The 22,085-nt window shown below is 48.2% G+C and overlaps 3 protein-coding genes across 3 annotated transcripts; 2 read left to right on the top strand and 1 right to left on the bottom strand.

Annotated features, from left to right (window-relative positions):
• Positions 1 to 930: 930 nt before the first annotated feature.
• HD556DRAFT_1431456 (uncharacterized protein) lies at positions 931 to 4,069 on the top strand (the record flags this gene model as incomplete). Its single annotated transcript, XM_041305019.1, has 7 exons — positions 931 to 1,446; positions 1,498 to 1,788; positions 1,984 to 2,159; positions 2,313 to 2,412; positions 2,500 to 3,465; positions 3,525 to 3,672; positions 3,726 to 4,069. 7 exons carry the CDS (start codon positions 931 to 933, stop codon positions 4,067 to 4,069), a joined length of 2,541 nt encoding a protein of 846 aa, XP_041161945.1.
• An 11,228-nt stretch (positions 4,070 to 15,297) lies between these two features.
• On the top strand, positions 15,298 to 18,411 carry HD556DRAFT_1441726 (atromentin synthetase; the record flags this gene model as incomplete). Its single annotated transcript, XM_041306340.1, has 6 exons — positions 15,298 to 15,973; positions 16,024 to 16,100; positions 16,214 to 16,452; positions 16,507 to 17,340; positions 17,395 to 18,149; positions 18,206 to 18,411. The coding sequence occupies 6 exons, from the start codon at positions 15,298 to 15,300 to the stop codon at positions 18,409 to 18,411; spliced, it is 2,787 nt and encodes a 928-aa protein (XP_041161944.1).
• A 1,132-nt stretch (positions 18,412 to 19,543) lies between these two features.
• HD556DRAFT_1431455 (transmembrane amino acid transporter protein-domain-containing protein) lies at positions 19,544 to 21,649 on the bottom strand (the record flags this gene model as incomplete). Its single annotated transcript, XM_041305018.1, has 8 exons — positions 19,544 to 19,719; positions 19,774 to 19,920; positions 19,976 to 20,261; positions 20,312 to 20,456; positions 20,512 to 20,786; positions 20,839 to 20,933; positions 20,992 to 21,198; positions 21,250 to 21,649. The coding sequence occupies 8 exons, from the start codon at positions 21,647 to 21,649 to the stop codon at positions 19,544 to 19,546; spliced, it is 1,731 nt and encodes a 576-aa protein (XP_041161943.1).
• Between the last annotated feature and the right edge of the window lie 436 nt (positions 21,650 to 22,085).

Raw genomic sequence — 22,085 nt, 5'->3', positions numbered from 1 at the left:
TGGCTGATTGCATGGTCCGTGAGCATGAAGTTTTGGCCAATCTATCAAGTTCAAATCCAGCATATCTGAGCACAAACTTGACAAGGCAGACGTCGGATTGGAATACATGCAGATCACCTTTAAAAAGCATGGCCTTTCTCACCAAGTGCTTCCTCATGCTCTGGATGGTAAGTCTTTCAATACATTGATATTCACAGTGCTATGTAGGGATGGATGGGGGTAAACCCCGGGGTACCATGAGCCTAACCCACACCCCTACCCCTGGAGGGTCTTACCCCTCAGCCAAGGGTCAGGGGTAACCCAGGGGTATTATAAGGGTACAAGGGTATCACAAGGGGTACAGGGGTATCATCACCATCGAGGCTAGAAGACATAGTAGGCTGACTTTATTTTACTTATATCTTACTCAAATAATAGCTAACTCACAATATAAGATCACAATAAGCCCAATAGCCATTATACTGTAACACTGTTGACAACTTCAAAATTTTATACTTATCAATCACTCCTATGGTAATCAATTTGGGGATATATTATGCCTAGGCCCAGGGGTACTACCAATTGTCCAGGGGTACAGGGGTCCTAAGATCCCTACCCACACCCCTACCCCTTGGTACCCCTACCCCTGACCCTCAGGGGTCACCCATACCCCCATCCATCCCTACTTGGAGGTGAGCTGCATGTGAAACACAGCACTGAGGGAAGCGAGAAGATGCTGTAGTTGAAGTGGGGATGTTCTCATGGATGTTGAGACTAACAAGTGGGGTCGACTCAGACATAAGTACTAAAATAATCGATATTATCATGTGGGCAATGCTGACTCGTTTGGCCTTTGTTTATTCTATACAGTAGATTCGGTAAAGTCTGAGCTGACTTTGACGTACACATGTCCATGTTTTTCTCACACCTATACATTCTATTCTTATCATTATGTTTCAGTGTCCTTTGTGCGGCAAAGGTGGATTCAAAGACGAGGTTGCTGTAGCCTGTCATATGAATCAGCCTCGCTCAGGATGCAGCACCTGGCTACAGGATATGATACAGTTGGAGTCTGCGCGAACTGAGTCTATGAACGTTGATAGCAATGAGCTCAATATTCTGGATGATCATCTCCATCTCGCAAACACGTACGAAGAACATGACAGATCTGGAGGCTGGGGTGAGGATACTGGACATGACATTGATTCAAATGAGGGTGGTTCTATGGTCAATGAAGAAGGAACATTACTGACTGGCGACTTCATTGACTGGTTCCCCGGAGCTTCTCAAACGTATGGCACAGGTCATACTTTCCTTGACTTGTTCAACTCAGATGAGAACAGTGTGCACCGTGCAACAAATCTTTACTATCCATTCAGTGGCCAGAAAGATTGGGAACTTGCATCATGGCTACTTCATTCGGGATTAAGCATGGGGAAGATAGATAGCTTTTTGTCACTTGAGATAGTAAGTACTCAATATCTTTGATTGGTAGAGTCTAACAACGTGCATGGTAAGATTCAGGGTCTTCCTCTGTCGTTCTCATTGGCCAAGGAACTGCGAGGCAGAGCAGAAATGTTGCCGAGTGGTCCATGCTGGATGTCTCAAGTAATTGAGACAACGTGTCCGACAAAAACACCGGTCGTCTTATATTGGTGCGACCCGTTGGATTGTATCTCCAGTATTCTTAACCATCCATCCTTTCACGACCGGTTAGACTTTATGCCTCGCAAGGTGTATACCATGGTGCAGCAGCAGTGCTGTGTGTACTCCGAATGGATGACAGGAGATGATGCATGGAAGATGCAGGTGTGTAGCTTCGCTTGTTCAAGGCACTCTCAGTACTTATCGTTTTCGATGCAGTCGGCTCTACCACGAGGTGTGACACTGCTTGGGACCATTCTATCATCTGACAAGACAGATATATCTATGATGATGGGCAACAGAATCGCACACCCGCTCCTCATCAGCCTCGCTAATATACACATGTCCACCTGACTCAAGACATCATCTAATTCTTGCGTGCTCACTGCCCTGCTCCCTGTACTGAAATTCCTTCATAAAAATAAACATATGTGCGGTATGCTAGGGGATCGTCTAGTCCATCAATGCCTGGACATCATTTTAGAGCCGCTAAAGCTGGCTGCTCGTGAGGGAATTATGCTGTCAGATCCTGTTGGGCATAGTCGCTACTGTTTCACTCCTCTCGCAAGTTACATTGTCGCTACTCCGGAGGCCATGATGTTGGCTGCCGTTGGTGGCAAAACTTCGCCAGTTACTATGGCCATGTTCAAGCAATTTGGCGACCCTTTCCAACACGAGCCCCGAACTAGTTCAATGACACTCGCACAAATAGCTGCTGTCTGGAGCAAGGTCAATTCCAATGATATTGAAGCTTTCTTTCGTGAAGCACAGAGGTTTCGTCTAAATGGTGTCAACAAACCTTTTTGGCAGGATTGGCTCTTCGCTGACCCATCACACTTCCTCACTCCCGAAACCCTCCACCATCTTCACTGAGAGTTCTACGACCACGACCTCAAGTGGATCATATGTGCAGTCGGGGAAGCAGAGATTGATTTCCGCTTCTCAGCATTGCAGCCTGTGACAGGGTTTCACCATTTCCATGGCGGCATTTCAAAGCTAAAGCAGGTCACAGGGCATGCCCAATGTGACATCCAGCGCTCAATTATTGTAGTCAGTGCAGATGCAGGGCCCAGTGCTGTGATGACAGCTATACAAGCTCCGACAGACTTCTGTTATCTCGTGCAGTCACCACAGATAGACGATCACAATATTGAGCGTATTTCCGCAGCGCTGGCTGAATTTCACGCTAACAAACATGCAATCACAGCTGCTGGGCTTTGTCGTGGACAACACAACAAGCCTATCGATAACTGGTACATACCAAAGATAGAGCTTATGCACAATATAGTTCCCAGTATACGCAACACCGGCGTCACCATGCAGTGGAGTGCAGACGCTAAGGAGCACGCACATATCACTGAGATAAAAGATCCTGCACAGTCAAGTAACAACAACAATTACGATTCACAAATCTGTTGTCACCTTGATCGTGCAGATAAATGTCGTCGCTTTGATCTCGCAACAAGTCTATTAGACTTGAGACTACGAACCAGCCTAGATCAACACCTCAACGTTGATGACGTCATTGATTTTGATGTCGATGGCAATGACGACGACAGTGATCTCCCTGCAGACCTCTTGGCCATGGTCAAGTGCCCTGGATATGCACGTCCAATCACTGACTACTTTACAATGTCAAAGGTTCTTCGACACAGGGAGGTAGGGACAGTCCCTCTACCATTGCGCACCTTCATTGTTGGACGTATGGCCTTTTATCTCACCTACAGCCCATCAATCAGGGCCATCTCCATTGATGATGCTGCTCTTAGATTTGGCCTTCCTGACTTACGACCAGCCATCGCTGACTTCCTTCGTCGTGAAGATATCCACAAATATGGTCATGTTCATCTGCTTGGGGGGGCTAAGAGGGCTGGGTGCAATGCTTCAAACTTCGGCTCCAGGATACAGAATTTCATGATACCACCAGTGTGCGGCCTGCACAGACCCTGAACTGTGCACCATCTTCTGAAATTTGGCCATTTGGTCGGTATGACACTGTTATTGTCAATAATGAGGAAGGGCACTCATGGCCTGCCGATGGTCTTCATGGTGATTGATCTTATTTCATTATACTAAGTACTCTCTAACTCTTGAGTTTCTAGGTCATGTTGTCGCTCAAATGAGGCTTATTCTATGTCCAATTAGAAAGACAGGCACACAGGGGACTTGGAAGAATCGCTTCCTCACTTACATGCAACACTTTAACAATAGCGAGCGCAAACCAGCTATGCAGCTACAAGTGCTCAAGAGGGCGAAACGGTCAAACGGGGCTCGCATTGGTGATGTGATACCAGTCACTCAGCTCAGAGCGCCTGTTAATGTTGTCCCTCGCTTTGGTGCAAGTGCAGACCCTCATCTCACTCAATATAACAGTATGGAGCACGCATCAGAATTCTGGCTCAATAAGTATTGGGACAAAAAAATATTTTTCCCTCTTTCAATGTAGCACCATTTTTTTGAACTGTATCACACTCAAAGTTCCCCAGGCACACACACTTCGAATCAAACTCAGTAAAATCCTTCATCGCGACACACGGATTAACACAATCTTCAGTCAAAACTCTCCGGATGATATCGTGCCATTGTATGATAGCCAAGCTGGACTTTGGAACTGGGCACTTCCAACGACACCTACTCAGTCATCTGTCAACTCAAATGATGCTCTTTCTTAGCCAGGTGTCACCCATGAAGAGATATTCTCGTCATTCCTCAATGCTCTTTGTACCGCTATGGCTGAAGCAGAAGACAAGCTAATCACGCTATCTGCAACTTGCACATGGAGTGCAAGCAATTCCACGGTTGCAGTGTCTGGTAGTGATATCAAGCGCAAGCCTGATCTTGTGCTATCCAATAATATCAAGCCCAGGTGGGGCAATATTCGTCTGTGCGCTGAGCTGACATACAGTCAGTACAAGCCTGCACAGCGGATTGCGAAAGCTGCAGATACCAAGGCATATTTACTCCTCAGCAATCAGCCCTGGAGATGTTTCGCACTCATTCTATCATTCACACATCAATATCGTGAACTCAGGGTCTTGTTGTATGACCATGCCAGTGGTGTTGTGACCCCTAGCATCAAAATCCAGCAGAGTCCAGACACATTCACCCAAATTATTGCTTCTGTTGTCTTTGGCAGCCCAGAATGTATTGGGTACAATTCCATGATCACCTTCTGGAAAAATATGTCGCTTCCCCCACCCCCAGGTACAGATATACCTGGTTATCACCCATTCAAGAACCTTCCTGCCCGAGCTACTCGGAGTATTACCATTCCTGGTGAACTTGACAGCGAGTCTCTCACTGCATTGGATGAGGATCCCCAGGAACTGTCCCTTAATGATGAGGCCGGGTCAATACTCCCCCCTGATAATGACCTTGAGCCGATACCCCCCGCTGATGATACCTCCAACTCAGAGCCAATGCCCAATGATGATCTTGAGTCTCTGGAGTCTCTCAGAGACCCGTTAGAAGAGCTTCCTGGTCCCGCTCCTTCCCCTCCTCCCTCGTGTCTTCCGCTGCAACCCCTTGCAGTCACCAGCACTCCCTTGTTGGGCCTCACATCTTGGGCTCCTCTGCCGGGGGCTAATACCACCTTCAGCTCTACACCCCATCCTTCCCATTTTCCCCACACCCCTCAATTGCCTGCAGAACTCTGTGACCAGATCTGTGTCAACAGCAAGATCCACACTATCCTGAAAATCCTCTGTACTAGCAAGGGCCTCGTTGGTTGCAGGACTGTCTGTTACCTTGTCAGTCTGGACGAAGAAGAATATATTATTAAAGACCACTGGGTTCAGGGTGGCGAGGAGAAAGTCTTGAATGAGATCGACATGCTAAATGCGATGAGCGGTGTTCCTGGCGTTCCCAAGCTAGTAGATTACTGGCTGGTCAAAAAGTCAGATAATGTTGTTGACCGGACAGGGGATTATCATCACATGGAAAACCCGAGCATTCGAGGTACCCATCACACGCACGTTCACCTTGTCATGAAGCCATGTGCTTGCCCTCTTCATGCATTTCGAACCCTCAAAAAGTTTGTGAGAGCAATTAGGGACATTGTTATCAGTGAGCTTTAGTCAATTGTGCATGTGTTTAGTATTCATTTTCTTATATTCTAGTCCAACGCACAGCAGTAGAACACGGCATTTTACATCGTGACTGCAGTTTTTACAATGCGATGATCGTAGGAGAGCCCAATGATAGTATGGGGCTATTAATTGATTGGGAGTTTGCGGTATTCATTGCTTTGAATGATGAATATTCTATTGGTGGTACAGTAAATATATCTCACTTGAATGTATGAAATTTTGTTGACTGGTTAAATGGTTTATTAGGGCACAATCTCTTTTATGTCATGTGCGCTTCTCGCCCAACTTGCAGAATTGCAGACCAAGGCACTACAGCAAGAAGCGCGGAAATCCTCTTCCAAAACTTTGGTGCTGCCACCATCCTGTGTCTCTCAAAGCTTTGTGGACGACCTCGAGTCCCTCTTTTATGTCTTCATATATATTTGCATCAAATACGGCGGTCCTAACGGCAAGGAGCACCAGGAGTCCATACATGACTCATTGCCAGATAGCTGGTCAACCCTCAACCTGGATGAGTGCAAATTGAGGAAGGTTTATTTTTTTGCAGTTTCCTCAGAGGAGGCCCATCTTGCAAAACAATTCCACCCATACTTTGCACCACTTATCCCCCTTGTGAAGGAGTGGAGGGCGACCTTGAGGGACGAAGCAGACTGGCTGGAGGACAGGGTTAGGATGATGGCCAAGTTCTGGAGGAACATCCAGGTCCATAAGTACCGGTCCATGCGGAATCCGATAGGGCAGAAGGCTCTGCTGACTTACCAAGCAGAGCAGCGCAGGCACTGGCACGTCGCCGTAAAAATGTCTGTGGGTCCCTACAACCTATCTCTTGTTAACAAGAAAGTCTTGGAAGAAACGAGAGAGAGGGTGTACTGGGAAGAGCGCGACAAGAGAGACAACGTCAGGAACTATAAGGTCAGTCTATTCACTCAATAAAACATAGGCTCAAGCTCATCATCTGGTTTTTTCAAAACTCTTTCTCGCTGTCTTGTCTTAACGTCTTGCCACATGCCACACTTAACATGCCACATGCCCCATGCCACGCGCCACATGCCATGCTGCTCAACGCAGTCCGATCAACGAGATAACTCGTTCAATAAGCAGCACGATTCCAGAGACGTGCGGAAGTGCCCAGCCTCTCCCGAGCATACCAGCAAGGGAAAAAGAGCGAGGCAGGATTTTCAGCCCAGCACAAGCAGAGGTGTCCTCTCGGCTTGTGCTGTCTGCCTCGGATGAAACCCGCACAAAATTATCGAGTGCAAGGCCACTCGAACTTGGGACGATGCCAGCGACACCATTTGCGCGCGCATCGGCAGAGTCCTTACCATGCAGGACGGCAAATTGGTATGCAGCAACTGGCAACAAGCCAGCGGCTGCACCGACACCACTCACGACCGGAGGCATTTTTGCTCCAGATGTGGTATATCCTCTCACGGAGCGCAAGCTTGCCCTCGAGCGCAGAAAGCTTAAGGCACTCACGCCATACGATCCAGATGCCTGGGAAGTGGGACTTATTTCAGCTGGGCTGTATGACAGATACTCGCATGTACCAGAAGGACTCCGTCGCGGTTTCCATCTTGAGATCCCTAATATTAAACGCACGCAAACGCCACCTAACAAAGAGTCTATTGTTACATATCAACAAGAGTTTCAATCCATCGTACAGACTGAGCTTAAGAAAGGGAGATACATCGGTCCATTCAAAGCTGATGAAGTCGAAGATCTCATCGGTCCATTTCAATCCTCCCCTTTTTCAATTATTCCTAAACCGGGTCGACCCGGTCGTTATCGCGTCATTCAGAACTATTCATTTCCCCATCTTACTTCGACGAAGTTCCCTAATGCATCAATCAATTCCTACATCAATCCAGACGACTTCCCTAGCACTTGGGGTACCTTTCACGTACTCGCTCTCACAATCAGCCGCTTACCGCCAGGATCTCAATTTGCCATCAGGGACGTTTCAGAAGCGTATCGTACGGTGCCCATTCATGAGTCTCAGTGGCCAGGATCAGTCGTGCGGGTCTCAGAAGACCTTTTTTGCATTGATACATGCATGTGCTTCGGATTACGGCCTTCAGCGGGAGCTTACGGAAATTTGGCTGATGCAGGTTTGGACTTATTCTGTTTGAAAGGAATTGGACCAGCGTCAAGATGGGTCGATGACCATCTATTTTTTTGAATACTTAGAGAACACATCGCGTCGTATAACAAAAGGAGGCGGCAATGGCATCAGGAGATCACTAGAAGGGGTCAGCATTGCGACAGAGGAAGGATATGGTTTGGCGGACACGTGTTTGATGACAGGACTCTGGAAGAATTTGACGAAGACTGCCGTTTTCCCATTCAAGATTTATCAGGAGCATCACCTAGGTCAGACGAAGACGCTCAGTTCTCGCACAACATGGCGGATATCAATGAGGTCTCAGACAACCTCAACATTCCATGGGAGATACTTAAGGATAAGATTTTTGCCTACCTTAACCCATATATTGGTCTCATGTGGGATCTCGCCCAGAATGAAGTCTTCTTGGCCGACGAGAAGAAAAACAAGTATCTCGAGGCGATTAGAGTATGGAGAGAGTGCATCGCACACATTCTCATCGACATCCAACAGTTATATGGTAAACTACTGCATGTCACGCTTGTCGTCCCAAAAGGACGAGCATATCTTACGTCTTTGGAGGCCATGCTGCGCCTTGCTGCAGATAAGCCTTTTCTCCCACGACGGCCGGTTAAAAAACTGGCAGCAGACCTCGACTGGTGGAAGGCACTGCTCGAGAAGCCCTTCATTGGACGCACGATACCCAAACCTCTGTCATTACATGACCCGGCAGCCTTCTCAGACGCGAGTTCCGGCATTGGAATTGCTATCATTATTGGAAATAGATGGAGAGCATGGAGGTTGCGCAAAGGATGGCAAAAGCTTGACGGGGAAAAAGACATTGGATGGGCAGAGGCGGTTGGATTCGAGCTCCTCGTTCAGCACCTCATTCAAGGGGGAGGAGCAGAGCGGCACTTCAGGATCTACGGAGACAATCAAGGAGTCATTGAAGGCTGGAGGAACAGCCGCAGCAGGAATTTGGCGGTCAACTCAGTTTTCAGACGGATCTTCTCTCTTATCGACAATTCCCCAGAGTCTTACTCTTTTCACCCGGCCTACGTCACAAGCAAATCCAATCCAGCGGATGCCCCGTCCAGAGGGATTTACAGTAGTACAGAATTCCTACTCCCGACCCTTCCCATCCCAACCGCGCTTCGACCGTTCATCATCGATCCGTTCGTCGTCTCCACTGATCCGGCAGACTACGACACGGAAGGAACCCATCCAAGCATCGTCAGAAGAGCTTCTTTCAACCATTCAGATAATCATTCCGGCGCAGAGAATCACGTTACCACAGATGCACTGTATCCCATCCACGAACTTCAATGACAGAACTGCTAATAACGCTCGCTTCAAAGCCATTCTCCCGATAGAACAATCGGCCATACCTCAGCCATACAAACAAGGTCTAGCGCCTGTGTCGTCTCGCTTAAGACCACACTGTTTGGCTCGGGATCGACTAAAACAATGGTTCCCGCTAAAGTCGAGACTAGCGCAGACGTTAGATGGGAGTGTGCTAGCGATTACGGATGAAGATCTGCAAAGGGTATTAACAGTGATGAACATGTCCTGGGCCATGAGCACTAGGGAATGCTACGGAGCGGGGTTGTTGGTCTTTCACGTCTTCTGTGACGAAAGGACTATTCCGGAAGAACAACGTTGCCCAATTGACACGCGCACAATGTTAAATTTTGTGTCAAGCTGCGCCGGTTCTTACTCCGGAAAGACGCTGGCGAATTACGTGTATGCAATCAAGGCATGGCATACATTGCATGGTCAGCCGTGGGAGGTTCAACAAGACGAGTTGAAAGCATCTTTAGATGGAGCGTTAGAATGCACTCCCGAATCGTCCAAACGCATGAAACGCGAACCCTTTTCGACGAATCTCATCCTTCAAATTCGTTCCCATCTTGATCTGGCGAAACCTCTTGATGCTGCAGTCTATGCATGTCTAACGACCGTGTTCTATGCATTATGTCGTCTAGGAGAACTCACAGTCAGGGCTCTGAATGCCTTTGATCTCGATAAGCACGTTAAACGATCCAACATGCAAATCGACGTCAAAGATCGTCACAACTTACTAGTCACCAAGATCTTTCTCCCGCGAACAAAAACCTCGAACGTCAGCCAGAGCGTATTCTGGGCACAACAAGACAATCTTACCGACCCAAAAGCTGCCCTGCTTAATCATTTCGCAGTCAACGATCCAGGGCAGAATGCGCACCTTTTCGCCTGGAAACATGCGAAAGGAATGAGACCTTTAACACGGACGGAATTCTGGAAACGAGTCAGCGGGATAATCAAGGGAGCCGGCTTAGGGAATTTGAAAGGACACGGACTGCATATCGGAGGGACGTTGGAGTACCTGCTGCGTGGAGTGCCTTTTGATGTAGTCAAATCTATGGGGAGGTGGTCGAGCAAAGCCTTTACGAGCTATCTGCACAAACATGCCTTGATACTAGCGCCGTATCTGCAAGGTTCTCCCGCTCTAGAACCCTTCACAAGATATACTATGCCCCCAGTGCATTGACAAGGTATGTCATTGTGTTGCCCTTCTCCTTTGAAGTGGGAGTCCACGCTGCACCTAATGCGTCGCCAGGCTCCTTCAGTTTGGGAATCACGGCTCATCCTGGACTCTCCACAGGTTTGAAACAGTGTTTCGGGTCGCAAACCCTTTGGGTTTGAGCCCAAATAGCTACAAAGACTCCATCGTTACTATTTGTACAGATCAGACATATTGGGCAGACAATAGATCTGATTGCTTGGTCGTTACCTTGAAAGCTATAAGCAACGCATAGATTACTAAAAAGGAGGTAGACCAGATTAAAGCACATACCACTCATAAAAGGAAAACTCGTAGGATGCCTTACCACAGAAAAGGAAAGAGGAAAGCTACTAGTGACGATGAAGCTTTCAGCTCCACACCAGCACCATCAGTAATCTGTCCCTCTTCATCTAACCCTGATGAGAATAGGATATGCTGCTATTGTAAATCCTTAGGTCATCGTCATGCGCACTGCCCTGACTACTACTGTCGAGTATGCCGGGAACTCTCCCCAGGACATCTTTCTTTTTACTGCCCCCACTTTACCAGCTCATCTCCTACCACGCTTACCTGGAAGGATGAAGGATTTTATCAAGAATTAAAGGCTTGGGAAAAGGCACGAGATGAAGCCTACATCCTTCAATGCGCCAAAGAAGAAGCTCTTTATCAAGAGGAGCGACTTAGAGGTGGGGGTGAGGAAGATCAATTGGACTATTCTGACGACCCTATCTACTGGGCAAATCAAGATGAGTAAAGTCGGTGACTTTACGCTTAGTAAGGGGGTAATGTTACAATCATACTTCGGTCTATTCGTTTCCGTCATCTTATGCCTTCCTCTTTTGTACTATGAATACTTCTCACGATTGTCTTGGTCTGTGCGCACATATTGGCCTATTTAAGCACATGTATTATCACTATATTCCTCACTTGAATCTTACTAGGTTTTACCTGAAACATCTCTCGCCTAAGTCCCCTGTTAAGACCATGCACAAAGGGTAGGACTGATTCCAAGGGGCTTGGCTTCAGCTCGTGCGCTGCGCCCCTTACCCGAGTATGTGCCCTTAACTTCAGAATGAAGTCCGGAGAAAGTCCAGTGAAGTCCGAAGGACTTCCGGAGGAGCGTGGGAAACTTCGGAAGGACTTTCCAGATGAGTGCGAGAAACTTCCAGATGAATGTGGGAAACTTCCGGAGGAACTTCCGGAAATTACAATGGAGTTTCGTCCTGACGGGGATATGTATAATGGCTACTCAGGACTTGTCCTGAGTAGAAGCAAACAGAGGAAAGGCTGCAAGGACAAAGTCCAAAGCAGAATAGGTCCGGAGGACCGCAGGAAAGTTCTGGAGGAACTTCCGGAAACTTGGAGGAATGGTGGATCGGAGGATCGGAGGAGCAGAGGAGCAGAGGAGCAGAGGAGCAGAGGAGCAGAGGAGCAGAGGAGCAGAGGAGCAGAGGAGCAGAGGAGCAGAGGAGCAGAGGAGCAGAGGAGCAGAGCTCCGGCCTAGGGAATTCCTCCCTAGGCCTGAGATGGATAATGACTAAGTCGGAGGACTAGAACTGTTACGAGGACTTAGTGTGAAGGCTAGTGCGAGGACTAATATGTGTATGATATTCAGACTGAGGAAGTACAAAGTTTCTACAGAGTTTATATACTACAGAGGACTTAACGGAGAGTCAGTCAGCGCAGTCCGAAGCTATGCAAGGCTGTGGATGGAGGATGTAGAAAAGTCAAACACTAGTCTATCGGAAAATAGTAAATGAAGACGGAGATGAAGACATAGGAAAATAAAGCTGGAAATGAAATGAGGTATGGAAAATGAGGAAGTCTAACTCAAGAAGGAACATACAAAGGGATAAGGCACAGAAGATAGACACGGGTCGGATCCGGATGTCCGGATGTCCGGAGACAGGTGATTACCATAAGGGGATGAGCGCTGATTTAAGGTTTGGGTTCGGATATGAAGCATAGGTCGGATCTGGAGATCCGGAGATGTGGATATCGGATGCAGGAGTACAGGGATCCGGATGGATAGAGGATTGGGTCTGGAGACATGGACAGGAGGTCCGGAGGTCCGGATGAGGCGTGGGAACATCGTCAGATGTTGGTCCGGAATGCGGGATATGACATTAGGGCGATAGGACAAAGGATGAATGATGCAGGCTAGCTGCGGAGGTATGGAGGTCTGATGTATGGAGGTAAAGGGATCTGGATGTGGATGTGCGGATGTGCAGGGATCCGGATGGGTAGAGGACTCGAGACATGGATAGGGCATCCGAAGGTCCGGAATACGGGATATGACATCCCCCAAACTTAGGTCATCTGATACTTGATTCTTAGTTGAAGCACTCCTTTGACTAAGCCTATAAGAACTCTCTCTTTTCTGAGAGACTGCAAATCTCAACGAGCGTAACTCTGTCGAGTTGTCGTTGTTAAGAACTATCCTAGTTCATAACACACTGGCTCCTACAGAGTACATGCAATCAACAGGCTGGTGATGATATGACTGACTGGTAAGACATTTGTTTCAGGGCTGCTGGTAGTTAGATTTTATTTTGCACTGAGCGGTAATCATTTTTACCACAAAAAATACCTCTGGTGCATCTCCAGTGCACGGTGACATGCTTGCTCACGTTAATGCTGATAACACAAGTGCTTTGCAAGTGCATAAAAAACCCAGTCCCTTTTGAATGGAAAATATTGTAACTCGCGAGAGTCCAGATGGTTTAGCAGCTCTGATGACAAATTTTTCTGCAGGACAGTGCCCGTAAACAACGTCCAAGTTATGGGGGTACCGGGTAACACAAACAAATGGGGCAGGGCTGTGCCATGAACAGAATAATTGTGGATAGTCATATTTAGCAATGTTAGAGCAATAGCTCTTCATATGCAGGACGTACTCACCAGGTGTAGCCGACGAATCATGGACTCTGCGCACTAGCACGCGGGTGGACAAAAGCTTCAACTCGACCTCAAGACAGGTATTATGATGAGTTGAATCCAACTCATGAATGCACTCGCATGATGCTCATGTTTGCGAGTCGGAGGATGGGGAAGAAGAAGGCTGTATACTGCTTCGCAGGCCCTTAGGGTCGTCGCCTGCCAGGAGAACATTTGGCTGGCTGGATCTAGTTCCGAGAATGAGTTGTGTAGGTAAGTGGCTCAGGCACAAGAACGGCCTTCTTGTCCATGGACTGAGGACCTGTGTACTTGCGCCACATCATGGAATGTCAGTAAGTCAAACATCAGATAGTCGATCATATTAAGACGTTACGGATATGTGAACAACTTGGGGTGAAAAAGTTTCAAAAAAGTTGAACAAGTCACGTTTGAATTCCGGAATACTATCGTGAAGTTAACGCTAGCATCACAGATTGATGACAGATGGGCTTCCGTCACGGTCTTGGCCTATTTGGTAGAGTGATGAATTTCCCAAAGATGAAAGAAGCACATTGTTGGCTTACAGGAGAACAAGTCTTAACTCCCTATGGTCGCGATACCGAGGAAATTTGGACGGATTCATCTCACATCCTTCCTCAAACGCAGAAGTGGTGCTGTCTTCTAGCATAGATATAACCTTGTTTGCACTTTCAGACTTCCGTTGTCGGGATAGTAGTGCTGGCTGGTGGCAGAATTTTTGATGAGGAATCGTGCTGGCACAACCAGCAGAATTGTGTCCGTCGTGTGAGGTGTTATCAACTACCATTATCTCGCCAACAGATTTCGATGCAAGGCGTGCATGTGCACATTCGGGTGTCTACGAATTGGCTTTCCCTTGGCAACGACCTACTATTGGCAACGAAGATTTGCTCGAATTTTTGCCAGTGATTGGTCCAAGCGTGTCCGATGCCAAGAGGTTGCAGACTGAGTGTTGCCCACATCCAAAAAAAGGCATTCAACGTCAGCGGCGTGAGCAACAGTTCATAAGAGGGTGGGGCATCTTTCGCTGTCACGGTGAACCCCAGGCTGGAGTAGTTTGATAATGATTCTGCCGGATTCTGCCTATAAAATTCTGCCATGCTGCGGGCAGAACTAGTTCTGCCAAACCAGCTGACATAATTTCTGCCCACAACACTGATAGGAATAAGGCTGCATGGTTTACGGTGGCCAGGTACCAGTGCCCGCTCTCAGAGAGTTAGTACCACGGTAAGTACGGTGTGGTTGGTGGTAGGCCTAATCCGGGATACTTGATTCAGATGATTAAACGATAAACGATCTTTTATTGGCTGACTACGCTACAGGTACTACATATAGAAGTGCCTCGTCAGCTCTTGGAAATACATAGCCACTATGAATGTGACTTACAGGTAAATGCCGCAAATGTCTAGCACACGTTCAGCCTTTCCGACCATTGAATTCGTAGTACGCTTGTAGATCCCCCAGATTTGCCCTGCCAAACGAATACTTGCAACGTGCCATACGTACGCTATTTTTGTCGCCAACACAGTGGTTATTTGATCTGGTGGTTGAATCGCAGTTACAGTTCCTAAGTAATAGCGAGTTTCGCGCCAAGGCCACACCGAAGCATCGTCAACGAACAAGCGCCGTGCGGAGTGTAGATAAACATCCGTTGTTCGAACAGTGGTTTTTGCTTCACAAAGAAGCATGGAAGTTGTATCTACCACTTCCTGCGACGACTTGATGCACGTTTCCGCGAAACGACGACACTGGGCAAATAGATGATGCGGCGTTTCCAGATACTCACACCCGAGCTGGCACCAACAATTCGAAAACGATCATTACATAACTTGAGGATCGTCTTTACACCCGACACTGTACTATGCACATGGGCTTTCCTGAGTATCGCGCGAATTCCAGACCCTTCCGATACACAATTGAGCATTTGCGTACAAGCAAGGCATATGTTAGCACCCGTGCATATATAAGAAAGCTAGTGAGTGCTCAACGTCCTAGAGTATTACTGCTTTAGAATTTACCTTGCAATGGCACCCGTCGCAGCCTCCCCCACCACCTTCAAGTCCTTTGTTACCTCTCCACAACCTAATACTCTCCACGACGTCATCACTCAAGCTGTTGACCGTTATCCGTCTCACGAGCTTGGTTTCATAACTTCCTCAGCACATGACTCCTCCATTCAGACGAAGACCTTCAGAGTGTTCAACCATTATGTTCGCAATCTTGCACGTGCCATGCTAGAGTGGGGCAAACCCACACGTTCAGTCGTCGTCGTGTACCTGACGGAGCACGAAGACAATATGGCAGTTGTATGGGCGTGTTTGTTGGCCGGCTATGTGCCCTTCTTCCAGCCTGCACTTAGCGCGCACCAGGCCCACAAGGAGGGCCATGTCGCCCACATCAAGAATTTGTTTGGGTCTGCTATTTGGTTGACCGACGAGCTTGGGGCCGAGCATATCAGCACGATTTCTAGTCTGGAGGTCCACCTACTCTCCGAATTAAAGGCGTCGGCGGAGACATTCAACGTCTCAGCTGACTGGGTTGCATATGACGCTAAGGCAGACGACGAGGCGATCCTGTTCTTGACCTCAGGGTCGACTGGATTCTCGAAGGCGGTCGTGCACACGCACCGCACAATTATTGCTGCATGCCGTGCGAAGGGCCGAAGCCTCGGCCTGACATCCAAATCTCGATATTTGAACTGTAAGACACACGTTGCTTAACTTTATTCTTAAATTGATCATGACTTTCAGGGGTCGGATTTGATCACGTCGGAGGAACATTGGAAATGCACATCACGCCTCTACTACATGGCGCCTCGCAACTCCATGTGCACGCATCTGCTATCCTTGCTGACCCCCTTCGGCTACTCCGTCTGATCGACGAAAAGGCACGCCAAAATTCGACCATAGCTTGATGTGTCTCTTATCATTCTGTTTATAGTCAATCGAAATCACTTTTGCCCCGAATTTCCTGCTCTCCAAGCTCACTCGTGATCTGGAAAAGCGCACCGAGCTCTTCGGATGCTTCGACTTATCCTCCATCAAGCGGGTCATCAGTGGAGGTGAAGCTGTTGTTCTAAAGACCGCACAAGCGTTTGTTGCTACCATGAAGCAGCTTAGCAAGAACCCCTCCACTGTATCGTTCATGCTCTCTCCTGGGTTTGGAATGACAGAAACATGGTAAGACTAATTAAACCATACGGGTATCTAGACAAATTGATGAGGATGCTGCAGTGCCGGATGCATTTACCATCTCACGGATGTGCTCGCAACCGAGACTGCTCGTGAGTTCCTTGATCTCGGGAGACCCATCGATGGTTGCGAGATGCGCATCGTTGACCCCGCAGATGGCTCGACCCTGCGCCCTGACGGAAAGAGCGGCGAGCTCCAGGTTCGCGGACCGATGGTATTTGTACGCTACTACAACAACGCAGAGGCTACGTCCTCCAGCTTCGTCGATGGGGGCTGGTACCGCACCGGCGACGTCGGCATCATCGAGAATGGGATCATGCGCCTCAGCGGTCGTATCAAGGACACCGTCATCGTCCATGGTGTCTCGCACGGCATCCCTGAGCTCGAGACCCACCTCCAGACCGTAGAAGGAGTGACTCACTCGTTCCTAAGTGTAGCTCCGTACCGTGCTCCTAGTCAGGAGACTGAAGGGTTCATCATTTTCTACTCGCCAACCTTTGATCTCGATGGAGCAGACGCTTCCGCAAAGCTTTGTGCTACTCACCGGGCCCTTCGGGATATCTGCGTGAAAATGATTACGCTGCCGCCTCAGTTCGTCGTTCCCATCCCTGTGAACCAAATGGAGAAGACCACTCTCGGTAAACTGTCTCGTGCGTACTTGATCAGTCTGTTCAAGCAAGGCCAGCTCGCGAAGCACATCTCTCGCTCGGAGGAGCTTCTGAGCGAGGCACGTGGCGCTACGTTCGTCGTGCCGTCCACGGAGACGGAGAAGGCGCTTGCCAAGATATACGCTGGCATATTTAACCTGGCAGTTGACGAAGTGTCAGCGAGCGACAACTTCTTCGAGATCGGTGGTACTTCCATTGATACTATCCGGTGAATATACCTGTTTCCGCCTTCAAACGACCGTTACTGACACATAATCTCCAGGCTCAAGCGCGAAGGAGAGGAATATTTCAACCTGCCTGAGATCTCTGCCATCAAAATCCTCAAGCACCCTGTTCTCTCGAGCCTGGCGAACTACATCGATTCCTTACTTTCCAAGGGCACCCAGACTGAGGAGTACGATCCCATCGTTCCCCTCCAACTCAGTGGAAGCAAGACGCCCATTTTCTTCGTTCACCCCGGTATCGGCGAGGTGCTTATTTACGTCAATCTCGCCAAATACTTCCTTAATGAGCGTCCCTTCTATGCTTTCCGTGCTCGTGGCTTCGATCCCGGCCACCCTTACTGGACCTCCATGAATGAGATGGTTTCCTGTTATACCACAGCAATCAAGAAGACTCAGGTGACGGGGCCATATGCCATCGCAGGCTACAGTTACGGCGGCGTTGTTGCATTTGAAGTTGCAAAGCGTCTTGAGGCAATGGGTGATGAAGTCAAGTTCGTGGGTCTCGTCAACATCCCCCCTCATATCGATTATCGCATGAGAGAGATTGATTGGACCTTAGGCATGCTTCACTTGTCGTCCTTCCTTGGTCTCGTGTCGAAACATGATGCTGAAAATTTGGCTCCTCCACTGAGACCGCTCACGAGGCAGGAGCAGCTCCAGTCTGTGTTGAATATGTCACCTCCTGAACGAATTGTCAAGCTCCAGCTGACGCTCGAGAAGCTGCATAAATGGGCGGACCTCTCCGGGTCTATCATTGATTGCGGAGTAGATTACAGCCCATCAGGCTCAGTCTGTATGTCTGTTCACTTTGTCACTTTAGAAGCGCTTGCTCATATGCCAACCCCTCAGCTGCACTCGAAGTTTTCTATGCCATTCCCTTTTCCGGAACCAAGATTGACTGGCTTAACAACCAGCTCAAGCCATGGTCCGGCTTTAGCCGTGGCGAGGCATCATATACTGATGTGCCTGGGGAACATCACACGCTGATGGACTTGGAGCATGTCCCACAGTTCCAGAAGATTTTCCGGAGTCGTCTCGAGGCTTGTGGGCTGTAGATGTTGGGTTGCGTATTCCGATCATATCTTGTTTTGCGTCGATGTCCGATTACATCTACAATATTTGTAGACGAGATACCGCCGGCTCGGGCGCAATTGTGTCCACCACGTCATGCTGTGTCGCTACGTGTTGATAGTGCTGTTTCACATTTGCTCTTCTTTCATTCACTACTATGGCAACGTCCGCGGGGTTGTTGGTCTTCAAAATGCAAGTCGGTATCAGATTGACAGAAAGAACTTTTGGGGATACGACGGATCCATTGCTACTCCAGAACTTGGAGACATTCGTGTCAATGTGTTCACATTCGGTGATGTCTGCAGCGCACGTTCTTCTCCCCTCTCAATATCTATATCGATGATTTCAACGACAGAATTTTGGAGAAATTGCCGGGCGAATTTCGTGAGCATCGCTAATTTACATCCATCGTGAATGATACGACTGACGAGAATCCGCAGAGTCTTATTTTAGTTCGGACAGCTTAAAAGAAGCAGAACACGCTGCATTGGACGGACCAGAGAACACGCATTATCTCGCGATATTGACTCACCTTGGAGCTTTGCGCTGTTCAACGAAACATCTCGGTGGAAAAGGGACTGGCTGGCACGCACAGTACTTGACCTGCGGACCGATCCGTTTGCTCGCGGCCAATTGTATACGGCGTTGTCCAGGGTGAGGACGCCAAGGGATACGCTGTGTTTGTTTGCAGAGACGAAAGAAGAGCAGGACTGCGCGAATATCGTGTTTCCTCACTTGCTACTGTAAATACAATTGTCGTCGAAGAAAAGACCGAAGGCGTGTCCTTGTAAACTGTATAGTGGGAGTGTTTCTGTTCTGCACTTAATTTGTTATACATCTTCACGTGCCGTAGACCAGAGGCGTACGTTTGGCGAATCCTGAACGTTATCGTCGAGCACCCACTAAGGTGATACGGAACCTTGTGCACCTGTTGCGCGCTGCGAGATAAAAGGTGTTGTATTCTTCCCAGTGGTACATTAGGTAACATAAGGTTAAGCGTAAGCGAGTCGGCGTACTATATCATACCAAAGTTCAATATGTTGAGTTTATCATAACATCCCACGGCGTTCAATTAAACAAAAACGCACGTTCAAAGATGTATTACCATTTGGTGCCTTAACCGCTGACATCCAGTGGCGAGTGGCAGCTAAACGCCGCAGAACTCGAACTTTGAAACGCGGTCACGATCGTGTTGACGGCCGAGTACGCGCTCAGAATAGCGCAAGCCAGGCATGCGAGTGTGAGAAGGAAGTTCCACACGGCAAAGAAGAAGTGCCAAGTGTTATAGAAGGCTGGCGCAAGGGTTAGATTCGGCGCAAGGGAACTCTGCAGAAGATAGTACGTACCTGCACGTTGCCAACGCGAGATATCTGTCCATGAGTCAATACGGTGGGCGTAGGGGTTGTTGATGTCAAATTCCCCGTCGTCTTTTGCGGCATCTACTTGCAAGAAGTAACCCATGATCATAAATGGCGGGAAGGTATATGTAAACTCTGAAGGGTGATTTAAGTCGTTATGAGAGCTACCAGAAAAAAAATGAATACTCACGGAAGATGCAAACGGCAGCAACCAGCGACGAGAGGGCGCTGAATTGCGGGATGGCGGATGCAATAACGAAGGCAATGGCCCAATACACTATGACAAAGATGGCGAAGTAGTATTTACCCCGAGTCACAGTCAACTTTGGGAAATCAAACATCGCCACGAAGATGTTGTTGTAGATGATTTTGACACCAATATTGCCATATAATGCGGCGGCAATGATACCAGCGGTCAAAGAAATGGCGTTCCCCGCAGTCTGTAGACCATAAGTCGAAATTCCCTGATTAGCCGGCTGCAAGAGCATCGTCAGTAGGATTTCAAGTTAAGAGAGAAACGACGGACGTTAACAACAAATTGGCCTTGGTATGAATAAACGAAGAGACCGAAGAACATGTATACAATGAAGATAAAGATCTGGGAATACGCCATAGCCTTCCAGAAATCCATTGGGCGCCGCATTTCAGCCATAAACTCCACAAAAATCATGCTAAAAGAATTTGTTCATCTGCACATGAATGTTTTTATGAGTCATGACGACTTACGCTCCACCGTATGAGAACACAATCTGCATGATACCATTGAGCTGGTTCTCGAAAGCCTGTACGTTGATAGCCTGAGTGATCACAGGGCCAGCGGGGAGGGTGGATGCAGTATAGTTAGGTGGTGAGTTAGCCGCAAAGGCCATCGTCATAATCAAGACAGTGATATTCAGCCAGATAGCGAGATTGGCGATCGAGCCAAACTTCTGAAGAGTCCGAATTTGACCAAGAAACATTCCAGCCAGGGTCCAGACGACGTTGCAGACGCTGAAGCATAGCTATAGAAGGGCAAGTTAGATGACAATATGCGCCAAAACATGACAAGGTTACCCTAAAATGTGCCATTTGCGAAAGACCTTGGCCATTTTGAAGAATAATGATCCCAACATTGAACACGAGCTGCAAACTTTGCAAGATGTTACAGACTGTAGATGCACGTGATCAATCGATTTTCTACATCAATCATTGAGAGTGTTTACGTACGATTCCCGAACCAACGGCCATAGATGCGTTGCCCTAATTCTCCGAAAGACTTGACGGGATACCTTTCCGAGTCCAGTTTCAAGAAGAGCCTCCATAGGATCAAGCCACCGTATGCAGCCAAAATGCCGAAGACGAAGAAACAAGCTACACCAGGACCATATCCAACTTGTTGGAATGCCCACGGGGTAGAGTAAGGACCCAAAATGTCTTGCGAAGGATGTCATAGATAGAACCCATTAAAATTGACGATTAGCTCACCAGTTGTAATTAGATAGAACACGCTTCCCCATGTGGCCGTTCTAAGAGCCCCAGAAGCAGCACGGTACTCGCCTGCGGTGACTTGAGCGGCGCCCCCCTCGTCTGAGGGAGGAGCTACGTTCTTCCCATCCGAGTTGGCTGATGCAACTGAACGCTTGTCAGATTCCTGAGAACGTTTGAATTTTCTCGAGAACAGGCCACCCCAAAGGCCACTTTCAGTATCATTCTTTGCAGATAGGGCCTCCTTATCACGTTGAATCTTGGCATAGTACATGTATGTCTCGAGATTGGGGGTAGTGCCATCAGGGATATGGTAGTTCTCAGGAACATACGCATTCCGCTCTTCCTTCTCTGAGACATAAACTTGAGGATCCACGCTGGCTTCGATAGTAAATGCCATTGTGGTGGGAGCGAGGAATGGGGAATCAGAGTTCGCGGTTTGATGCGGTAGGCTTTATTTACCTATACTGTGGGTACTACTACATGTGCTTGATGTCAGTATGCGGTGTCATTACTTACTGTTACACACGCCTCATCATGGAAGAATGGAAATTCCGGGAGATGAGCCGGTACTTGAATCACAGAGTTGTGTGGCTGGTTCCTGGGACACAACGGAAGCCTGCATAGCCTGGGGTGGATCAACGTTAACTGCCAGCGGAATGACCTAAGTAGGGATAGCACCCACAAGTTCTCATCTGTGCGAATCGCTAAGAATGGATAACACGTGCGCTCAATCTCCCAAGTGGACATTTGTGCGCCGGTTGAGGGAGATAATGTCCATATTTGAAGCTTTGAAGGTGATGAAGGTCCGAGACCAAATACAGTTGTTATGTGAA

Source organism: Suillus plorans (genome assembly GCF_016647745.1).
Source record: "Suillus plorans strain S12 chromosome Unknown HD556scaffold_19, whole genome shotgun sequence".
Classification (NCBI taxonomy): domain Eukaryota; kingdom Fungi; phylum Basidiomycota; class Agaricomycetes; order Boletales; family Suillaceae; genus Suillus; species Suillus plorans.
This window is presented reverse-complemented; position numbering and strand designations above follow the sequence as displayed.